This window comes from Bombina bombina, chromosome 9, assembly GCF_027579735.1.
Source record: "Bombina bombina isolate aBomBom1 chromosome 9, aBomBom1.pri, whole genome shotgun sequence".
In the NCBI taxonomy this organism is placed as follows: domain Eukaryota; kingdom Metazoa; phylum Chordata; class Amphibia; order Anura; family Bombinatoridae; genus Bombina; species Bombina bombina.
The window spans coordinates 40,278,269-40,290,549 of NC_069507.1; the positions used below are offsets into that span (position 1 = coordinate 40,278,269).

The window sequence follows — 12,281 nt, forward strand, 5'->3', positions numbered from 1 at the left end:
GTTTTGCAATGTAGGTCTAACGCAATGTCAGGTTAGCGCACATGAAGAATTAGTTATCTCAAGGAGCGTTATTGAAATATTAAATATAAAATATTGTAATAAATATTAATAATAATTATAATAGATATAGAAAAAAATAAAATAACAATTTTTTAGTACATCTATAATAAATATTTACATTATTTATTAATATCTTTTAATATTTTATTTTTAATAAATACATAACACACCTTAAGATAACTCATGTTGGGTTAGCACATATGAAGAATTAATGTACTCCTATCAAGTTATATGCCCAAACTCGACAGGAGTACATTAATTCTTCATGTGCGCTAGAATGACAAGGCGTTTTATGTATTTATTAAAAATAAAATATTGAAATATATTAATAAATAATGTAAATAATTATTATAGATGTACTAAAACATTCTAAATACCATTTTTTTTTTACAATATTTCATATTTCGGGTGATATTAGTGCTCTACTTTGTAATACCAGCACACGATAATGTGCACTGGTATTAATAGTTAGACGCAATGTAAACATGAGCTTGCATTCGCATTGCTAGTAAGCATTGCGCTCATGACAGTGCGCTTCCGTAGACTCCTATGGGAGCCTCATTCTGATGCTGTCACAAACAGCATCAGAACTTCAGAGCCAGTGAAGGGGGTAAGCTGCGCAGTGATGGCAGCAATCAAATATATATGTATATGCTGATATATATTACGTGTTAAATATATATTTACTGGGAACACACAGTTTCCATTGACCACAATGTAAAGGCACTTTCCAGTTCCTTTTTTTTCTAAAACCCCAACCTGCCAATTTTAGCCCCAAAATACTGCCTAGTGCAACAAGTGTATTAAAAAATAAAGATGCTGCCATCTTTATGTTTTTAATAAAATACATTAGACAGTATTTTGAGGGCATTTGGTACAGATTTATAAAATGAATCAGAGATCTTGCCTCTGGTTAATTTTATGAGCGCTATTTCCTGCGAGTTTGTGGTAGCAATAACCAGCCACTTGTAATAGCTGAATAATTATTGTGCACCCTCAAAATGGCAAATTTGACAGTTTGTGGGAACACGATAATTTAGCGATCCACTTGTAATCTAGACCGTAGTAAATTATTTTGGGCTTTGCTTAATTAACTTCTGAGTTTATTACTCTAAATTGTCTTACACTGATAGAATGTAATTGAAACGCATAAATCATAGAGCACATATAAATGGCAAAACAATTTTTATGAGTTTCCTGATTTATGATGTATAATTTTTGCAAATATCTGCCCACCCTACTGCAGTTTAACTTGTCTAGGTGCCTAATATATAACCTCCAGCAAGTCACAAACACACAGTATGGACACAGCAGATGTTAAATCAATGAAGAAAACAAATGCATCACAATTAATTTGTAGGCAGAAAGCTTGAGGAAGGGGGACTTGGTATTTGTGTGTTGTATTTATTTTTATGCTATTGCAGCTTCTTTCTAACCAAAACTAACCCAACATTTTATTTGACATCAAATGTTTACTAATGAAAAATAAAAATATATTTAGCTGCCTCTAATTGGCCAGAGCAAAGAATCGTGTCCAGGACTATAAAGTAATGAAATGTTTACCAACAAAATTAGTTTTTTTTATGCTTTTCAACACTTATATACGGTTTGTATGTTTACATATTTATTTTTAGATTATTATTATTTAGCAGAATACATATATACATGATGTATGATGACTTTTCTGGCCATTTAGGGGTTAGCCAAACACAATCCTTATCAGCGGTACCTATTATTGTCCTCTATGTCCAGACTCACTGTCCAAAGTTTTTAGTGTTTACTGAATTCCTGATACCAAACATATATGTAACCTTAAAAAAAACTCTCATTGCCCATTCAGTTATTTCTAAAATGTACCCTGTTCTGAAAGAGTATTTGGTTAAGTATAATGTCTACTGTTTAATTCTATTTAAAAATCTATAATAAAAGTTAAGATTAGTTTTCTTTAAAACAGGCTTTGAATATTGATAGATAACATATACACTATATGGGCAAAATAATGTGGACAACCTTACTAATTATTGAGTTCAGGTGTTTCAGCCACATCAGTTGCTAAAAGATGCATACTAACCACTACTTAAATATGAAATCTCCATAAATAACCATTGGCAGTACAATGAGTTACTCTGAAGATCTCAGTAACTTTAAAATGGGGCACTGCCATAGGATGTCAGTAGTTTCAGTAGTGCATTGCTGCTTTAGAGCCTACTTAGACATTATTTTCAACAAAGGATAACTAGAGAACAAAGCAAATTAGATAGTAGAAGTAAACTGGAACTAAATTTATAGGCTCTATCTGAATCATGAATGTTTAATTTTGCCTTTACTGCCCATTTGACAATAATACCAGCGCACAAGCAGTATGGCTTATTCGTCAGTGATGCGTACACTCCATACATCTTGCATTTTTGCACCTGATTTGTAATCCGGCCCTATGTGTTTAACAGAATTAACAGAACCCATCTAGCATTTAGACTAGTTCATCTCACCTTGTGGCTGACTAAACATACTGTAACCCTTAAGGGAGCTAGCTCCTTCACTCATTTACTGTGCTTTGTAGACAGTTGGACCTCTAATTCCTATAAAACTCTTATCAAATATATTCTCGTGCCTCATTTCCTTATTTGCATCCTGCTTTTGCTATATTGTAAAGATGCAGTGCATCACTTCCTGTAATTATCAGTATTACTGACTTCCTGTTTATTCTGTTTGTTTCCTGTGTAGAGCAGCATATTTCATGCTTTGCAAAGAAAACAAATTGAAAAGTTTAACTGCTGCTAAAGACACCTCTTAAGACACCAATATGGCAACACAAAGCCTGGGCCTCAAATTTAGAAAATGGTTCTTTATTTAAGTAAATATTCATATTCTGCTTCTAATACAATTTGTAAATTACTTTTGGAGCAAAATAATTTGAACACAAAAATTAACATTGTGATATTTTCCATAATCCAAACCTTATACTATTTGCACCTACGTTTTATTAAAAAAATATTGGATTGGATATCAGAAAAGTCATACGATGTATTAAGAGAATATTGACTTTGGTGAACACAATCCACCTAGCCACACATTTCTGACTTAACATTGAGAACAAAATAGACATGTTGAATTCAATAGCTAAAGGCACTTGATAAATGTTCAACACCCAAAGATCAACTAAAAAAAACACATTGGATAAATAGTAATAATATAGGCCACTGATCTGTGCATGCACAGACCCAAAAAACAAGATGGTGCTGCCTATGCCAACATCGGAGATGGAGTTTTTTGATGACAATGAATGGCGTCAAATAAAAAGATACATTTCGTCACTATCAATTACTTGGTAAAACACAAAGAAAACATATCTACAAGATATTGAGGTGTGCAACATACAGAGAGAAAAAAGGGACTGTAAAAAGAAGAGGAAATGCTAAACCAGCAGATTGAGGATGGTTAGTTGGTGAGAACGGCTGGGCAACCTAGAGAGCAGGTTTTTTTTGTGTATTGATTCAGTTTTCTGTGATTGGCAGTCATTATCGGTTGTTAACGGTGCTGTTGTAGGGAAATGGAGATTGAATATCAAGGGGTTATCAAACTGTGTATGACTTAAAGGGATACTGAACCCAAATGTTTTATTTCAGGATTGAGATAGAACATTCATTTTTAGCAACTTTTTAATTTACTTCTATTACCAATTTTTCTTCATCCTCTTGGTATCTTTATTTAAAAAAGCAGAAATGTAAGCTTACGAACCGGCCCATTTTTAGTTCAGACCCTGGATAGCACTTGCTAATTGGTGGGTACATTTAGCCACCAATCAGCAAGCTGTACCCAGGTGCTGAACCAAAGATGGGCCGGCTCGTACGCTTACATTCCTGCTTTTTCAAATGAAGATAACAAGAGAATGAAGAAAAATTGATAACAGGAGTGTATATTAAAAAGTTGATTAAAATTGCATTCTCTATCTGAATCGTGAAATAATTTTTTTTTCTAGTATTCCTTTAAGTCAAACAGTTTGATAACCTATTGATATTCGGTCTCCATTTCCCTACAGAACAAAGCTTTTGGGGCCTATTTATGAAAGCGTCAAACGAAAATACGCCGGAATTCCGCATCGTAATTTTTGCGATATTGATCCGACCTAGTTATCAAAGCCCCTAACCCCTAAAATGTCAGCCCCCCACATAGCAAAAAACTAAATTAAGATATTAACCCCTAATCCTAACAACCCCTTAATTTTAAATTAAAATTACAACAGCCCTATCTTCAAATAAATTAAAACTTACCTGTAGAATTAAAATAAACTAATTTAAAACTATTAATTAACCTACCCTAACTATTATACTACAATTAAATTAAACTTCCAATTAAATAAACTAAATTACATATTAAATAAAAACCTAACCCTACTAAAATGATTTAAATATATATAATTAAACATTCTTACAAAGTCCTAAATTACCAAAAAAAGGAAAAACTGAGTTACAAAAACAAACACTAAATTACGAAAAATAACAAACCAAATTATCAAAAATATTTTTTTTACACCTACTCTAATAGCCCTATCAAAATAAAAAAGCCCCCCCGAAATAAAAAAAAAACCTAGACTACAATAAACTACCAATGGCCCTTTAAAAGGCCTTTTGTGGGGCATTGCCCCAAAGATAACAGCTCTTTTACCTGACAAAAAAAATATAAACACCCCCCAACAGTAAAACCCACCACCCAACCAACCCCCCTCAAATAAAAAGACTATCTAAAATAACCTAAGCTCCCCATTGCCCTGAAAGGGACATTTGTATGGGTATTTAGCTCTTTTACTGCCCAGACCCTAATCTAAAAATAAAACCCACCCAAAAAACCCTTAAAACTAACACTAACCCCCTATGATCCACTTACAGTTCTTGAAGTCCCGCTTGAAGGATCCATCCAGCTGGCGAAGTCATCATCCAGGTGGCAAGAAGTCTTCATCCAGACGGCCTCTTCTATCTTCATCCAGCCGGTGAAGACCTCATCCAGATGGCCTCTTCTACCTTCATCCAGCTGGTGAAGTCCTCATCCAGGCGGCCACTTCTATCTTCATCCAGCTGGCGCGGAGCTGGTCCATCCTTAAGACATTCGGCGCGGAGCATCCTCTTCATATGGTCGCCGCCGTACACTGATTCTTCAATGCAAGTGACGCAATCCAAGATGGTGTCCCTTGCATTCCTATTGGCTGAAATATTTCAATCAGCCAATAGGAATTAGAGCTGCTAAAATCCTATTGGCTGTTCCAATCAGCCAATAGGATTGAGCTCTCATCCTATTGGATGTTCCAATCAGGCAATAGAATGAGAGTTCAATCCTATTGGCTAATTGGAACAGCCGATAGGATGAGAGCTCAATCCTGGATCTTGCCGCCTGGATGATGACTTCACCGGCTGGATGGATCCTTCAAGCGGGACTTCAAGAACTGTAAGTGGATCATCAGGGGTTAGTGTTAGGTTTATTTAAAGGTTTTTGGGTGGGTTTTATTTTTAGATTAGGGTCTGGGCAGTAAAAGAGGTAAATGCCCTTTTAAGGGCAATGCCCATACAAATGCCCTTTTCAGGGCAATAGGTAGCTTAGGTTATTTTAGTTGGATGGTGGGTTTTACTGTTGGGGGGTGTTTGTATTTTTTTTGCCAGGTAAAAGATCTGTTATCTTTGGGGCAATGCCCCACAAAAGGCCCTTTTAAGGGCCATTGGTAGTTTATTGTAGGCAAGGGTTTTTATTTTTTTATTTTATAGGGCCTTTTTTATTTTCATAGGGCTCGTAGATTAGGTGTAATTAGTTTAAATATTTGATAATTTATATTTTATTTTGGGTTATTTAGTGTTTTTTTTTTGTAACATAGTGTTTTTTATTTTGTGTAACTTAGTTGTTTGTTTTTTGTAACTCTGTAATTTTTAATAGTAGATTTAAATAACTTGAGTAGCGTTAGGTTTTTAAATATATAATATATTTAATTTAATTTGTAGTTTAATGTAATTTTAGTATAATAGTAAGGGTAGGTTAATTAATAGTTTAATATAGTTTAATTTAATTCTAAAGGTAAGTTTACATTTATTATAAGATAGGGATGAGTTAATATTTAATATAAAGTTAGCGGGTTGTTAGGTTTAGGGGTTAATAGCTTAATTTAGTTTATGGCGATGTGGGGGGCTGGCGGTTTAGGGGTTAATAGGTTTAGTAAGTGGTAGTGATTTGGGAGGCCAGGGGTTTAGGGGTTAATAACTTTATTTAGTTGCGGTGGGCTCCGGGAGCAGCGGGAAAGGGCATAATATATTTAGTTATGTGCGCGCGGGGTCCGGGAGCCGCGGGATAGGGGTTAATACTTTTATGTAGATGGCGGCGGGGTCCGGGAGTGGCGGGATAGGGGTTAATACTTTTATGTTGGTGGCGGCGGTGTTGGGTGGCAAATTAGGGGTTAACAAGTATAATGTAGGTGGCGGCAGTGTCGGGCGGCAGATTAGGGGTTAATAAGTATAATGTAGGTGGCGGCGATGTCAGGGGCAGCAGATTAGGGGTGTTTAGACTCAGGGTTTATGTTAGGGTGTTAGGTGTAAACATAACTTTTATTCTCCCTTAGAAATCAATGGGATATCGGGCAGCAGCAAACATGAGCTTTCGCTGCTTTCAGACTCCCATTGATTCCTTTGGTATCCGCGGCCTCCAGGGCGGCGGATTGAAAAGCAGGTACGCTGGGCCGGAATAGTGGCGAGCGTACCTGTTAGCAGTTTTATAACTAGAAAAAGTAGTCAGATAGAGCCGAATTTGTATTCAGAACATCTGTAATGACGTAAGCATCGATCTGTGTCGGATTGAGACCGGTGGATCGTATGTTACATCACAAATTTCAACTTTTGCCGGTCTGTAGGCTTTGATAAATGAGGCGACTCAAGCTCACCACAATTACGCTGCGGAATTCCAGCGTATTTGCGGTTGGCGGCTTGATAAATAGGCCTCATTGGGTGAAACAATGATAAGAGACATATATGATATATATGTGCAGCCATCAATCAGGCGATAGCTCACAGTAGTGCATTGCTGCACATGTGCCTAAATAGATATGCTTTTCAACAAAGGATACAAAGATATATAAGCATATTAGATAACAGAAGTAAATTGGAAATTTGTTTAAAATTCCATGTTCTATCTGAATCATGAAAGTTGAATTTTGACTTTACTTTCCCTTTAATCCTTGTTAATAAATGTAAGAAGGATCATTCCCATATGGAGCCCAGCCCACCTTTAAAGTAACCTTTAACTATGAACCAAATTAATCAGTCAAATAAAATGATGTTGTGTAAAACATACCTTGCTTCTGTGCCGTTCTCATTGTGTCGTCAGATTGCCATAGCTGTTCTGTCTGTTTCTTATCTCTTCTTCTATCTTGTGACTCTCCATTTTTTTCTTTCTTGTTCGGTTTTTTGTCAATGATCATCTGAATCTTTGCAATATCAAGAGTTACATTAGAAGCAATTAATGCCTCATAATTCCCAAATATCTTTTTGAAAAAGTGCACGTGGTCCCCAAAATGTTCTCTTAAGGACAACATTTCTGATTTAATGAATCCTACAGAAATATTTAATGGTTTCAAGGCATTAAATATTGTTTCATTACATGAATGATTGTCACCACTTAAGTATGACTCTAAATTCTTCACTTTTTCACTTATGAGTTTGATGTCATTTTTCAAGGTCATGATGTCCATATATTCTGTTTCATCCAATTCAGTGTGACGTGGCTCTATGTGATCTAATGTTCTCTGTTTAAATGAGTTATCATATCCCATGTCTTCAACTTGCTGTTCAACATTAAAAATTGTAGAAGGTATCAAGTCTCTGTCTCCTGGTTGTAGCTCTAGAAAATGCATTCTGTCCATTATGGAATCAGTCGTCAATTGTTGCCTTTCAAGCCTGATTAGTGTTTCATTGAGAACATTGTATATTTGTAGTACTGACATCCTCAGAACTTCAGGTTTATCATCAGACACAACTTCAAGAACTTCCTCACCAAGCAAAGCTTCTAAGGCTCTCTCATGCCTTATAGCATCCTCCAAAAGGGAGCTAAAAGAGCTGTCCAGGTATTTAATATGTTTATTAATTTGCTCATTCTCTTTCTTAAGAATCTCAACATCAGTTGAATAGTTCATAACTTGTGATTTAAGCTGGTTTGTAGCTTTTACTAAGTTTCTTCCTTGTTCTTGTTGAGCCGTTAGAGATTGTTGATTAAGCTGAAGAGCCACTGACAGATCCTCAACTGAGTTCTCCAATGAAGTCTTTGAACTGCCCTCTGTTTTTTTCACTTCTTCAACACCATACAAAGCATCTCTTACAAGGTTAGAAAAGTTTCTCTGCTTGTCCTCTAGAGCAAGAATATCCAAAGTAATCTTCTGACAATCACAATTTTTTAGAACCTCATCATTGTTTTCTTTTATACTATGTATAGTATAATTAAGACCGATTACCTGCCTCAGAATAAACTCTTTGTATTCCTCCATAATGAGACTCTTCTCCATAAACTTAACCTGGACTTCATCTTCATTGGTTTTAGTTTGGGTCCTTAGCTCTTTGACCCATTTCTCGAGAGTAGAAATATTTTCAAATGCTGCATCTGACTCAGTGTACAAGTCCGTAATCTGCTGCTTAAAGTCAGCAAGAGTTACATTAATTAGGTGAGTTGTTATATTATTGGTTCCATCCCTTGGACCACAATGTATCCATAACTCTGTCATATTTTCAGCTATAACCTGTATTTCATCTTGAAGTTTGTCCTGCCCTGCTTTAAGTTCTGTAAGAGTGTTGTTCAAATGTGTAGACTGAGCCTGTTGTGTCTTCTGATATCTCTTCAATTTCATGTCAGTATCTGCTTTTATCATGGTCAAGTTGTAATGTATTCCAGCCTGTTGCATGTGCAAGTGACTGTCCAGTTCGTGTTTAACCTGATCAATTTTTGCAATGTTTTCCTGAATTTTTGATTCAAACTTTGCCCCAAGCTCATATAAATCTTTTTTGGGCACAGTATTTTCAAGAAATGTATCCATTCTTTTCTTGTTGGTTTCAACATTTTCAGAAAGGTTTTTAACCATGTTGGAAAGATGCTGCAGACTTTTATTAAAACTGTCCCACACAGGGTTAAATCGCTCCTTAAGAAAATTTTCCACATGAGGTAGAAACACTTCTCTTAGAAGACGGTCTTCAATATCTGCAACAACATACATAATGTTTAATGCACTTCTTTTAAGTCAAACTTTACCCTCACACTTTCATATAGGAAGAATGCATTTAACCCTTTGCATACTTAAAAAAGTTGAAATATAATGCTACACAATGGATCTTTATTGCTGCCAAGGGTTCAGCTCCAGTCATTGAAGGTTGCACTCAGGCCAAAGTGCAAATTAAATAATGGGGACATGTTTTTACTGGGGCAGCCACATTTTTTGTCTACTGTCCCCTGGTAAAATTGTCACACATTATATAAATCTGATCTGGTGTGTTGGCTTGGAATTGATGTATCTGAGGGAATCAGACACGAGGTTTATTTATTTTTTGTATACTGTATATCTTTTTTTTTTTTTAGAATTTTGTGGCTTCTGAGCCTCCTGTAATATACATTAAAACAGCTCCATAGTGTCCCTGTACTTTTTTTTTGTAATGTTGGCAACTGAATATGGACCTTTATATAAACCTTGGTCTGTTAGAGACCCACAAGGACTGGAAATGTTTACCCAGATGTAAAGAAAGGAATACTGTAAGACGTTTTAAAAAGACAAGGGGTCAGGTGGTTAAGGCAGTTCAGATATAACTAGTATGGTGTTTAATGCACTGGAAACTATTATGGATCAACCTTATCCAGTAGAGATACACCAATAAAGAGAAACATGTTAATGCATCAGTGCCATGACTTCTACACAGTTTTATTATGAGGTTGCACATTAATACTCAGTAGCTGAAACTCTGCACTATAACATGCAGGGCCGGAGTGGGACCAAAAATAGGCCTGGGCATTTTAAGGCAAAGCAGCCCTCCCATACGCACACACATCACAGATACATTCCGATGCACACTACATATAAATACACTCATATGCATGCACACCACACATTCACACTCATATGCACACACCACACACACTCATATGCACACACCACACACACTCACTCACTCATATGCACACACACACTCATATGCACACCAGACATACAAACTCATATGCACACCACACATACACACACTTATATGCATATACACACCACATACACACACTCATATACAATATACACACACACCACATACACACACGCTCATATGCACACCAGACATACAAACTCATATGCACACCACACATACACACACTTATATCCATACACACACTTATATGCATACACACACCACATACACACACTTATATGCATATACACACCACATACACACACTTATATGCATATACACACCACATACACACACTTATATGCATATACACACCACATACACACACTTATATGCATATACACACCACATGCACACACTCATATACACACACACCACATATGCACCACTTACACATCACACATACGCACAAACACATACACACACTCATATACACATGCACCACACACATCACACATACCCACAAACACATACACACACTCATATACACACACACCACATATGCACCACATACACATCACACATACGCACAAACACATACACACACTCATATACACATGCACCACACACATCACACATACCCACAAACACATACACACACTCATATACACATGCACCACACACATCACACATACCCACAAACACATACACACACTCATATACACACACACCACATATGCACCACATACACATCACACATACGCACAAACACATGCACACACTCATATACACACACAGTCATATGCACCACATACACATCACACATACGCACAAACACATGCACACATGAGCTTCATCAAACACCACAATACAAAGGGGACCAAAGGAACACATCACTTTGCAATGAAGCACATATCCTGAAAGCCAGACTGCTGTATAAATACTGCAAACACACCTATGCCTCCTTGCAGTATAAAAGGCTACTCCTGGCAACACTAAATCTTACTGTTCTGAGATATTAAAATGACTTCACAGACTCTGTAAAATAAAAAGTTTCAAGACAACAAATAACTAATCGTTACCTTCCACAGCCTCAATCCACCAGTTAATGTCAGGCAACCGCCAGCACCTAACTCCTTCTCTAGCCTCACCACGTAGGAGCATCCCTGGACAAGTTTCTCACAAAGAAAGCTTCCACCTGCATTACAACCAATAACTTATGGGATTTGATAAAATGCCAGCGGGTGTGTGAATGAGCGCAGCCTACTGCGCGGGCCCAGGGCCGGTGTCCCACTCGCTCCACCCAGAAAGCTTGCAGCACTGTGTCCCCACCTTCTTTTTATAAGTAGAAGCCCATGTCGGCAACAGTGAAGAAAAAATATAAATATACTGTATATATATAAAGTTCATAATAGAGCGCACTCCCACCTTAGAGACAGCTACCAGGGTGCAGACAAGTATAAATACAATACTATAGAAGGTATGCAATCACTGGATTTGTGCAGACCAAGACTTGGTCTGATGAAGGGGTGATTGATCCCCGAAACGTTACTATTTGTATTTTGATATGCCAATAAAGCACACTACTTGCACAAATCTAGTGAGCGCATACCTTTTCTAGCATTAAATATATAAATACCTCCCAGCATTTGAAAGTGCAAAAGAGGGACACTTTTCACCTCTGCTAACATAGCACCACTGCTGCCCGCCAACATTATTTTAGAATATATATATCACTAAGCTTTTAAAAAAAAAAAATGCTGTGTGCAACACTTGTGCGCTAGAGTTGGCAATGCAGAAACCTGGACAGTTGGGAGGCATATATAGTTGAGGTAGGTGCAGAGGGATCAGCAGTTCAAGAGCCGGCTGAAAAAACCTAACACCTGCAAAAAAGCAGCGTTTAGCTCCTAACGCAGCCCCATTTATTCCTATGGGGAAAATACATTTATGTCTACACCTAACACCCTAACATGAACCCCGAGTCTAAACACCCCTAATCTTACACTTATTAACCCCTAATCTGCTGCCCCTGACATCGCCGCCACCTACATTATATTATTAACCCCTAATCTGCCGCTCCGGACACCGCCGCCACCTACATTA

At 36.9% G+C, this 12,281-nt stretch overlaps 1 protein-coding gene across 1 annotated transcript in view; it reads right to left on the reverse strand.

The window, feature by feature from the left end:
* The window catches only part of MMRN2 (multimerin 2), a 79,947-nt gene that overhangs the window by 2,144 nt on the left and 65,522 nt on the right, over positions 1-12,281 (reverse strand). Inside the window, exon 6 of the mRNA XM_053692049.1 lies at positions 7,384-9,273. Coding sequence (XP_053548024.1) covers positions 7,384-9,273 — 1,890 coding nt within the window. The remainder of the gene's footprint in view (positions 1-7,383; positions 9,274-12,281) is intronic.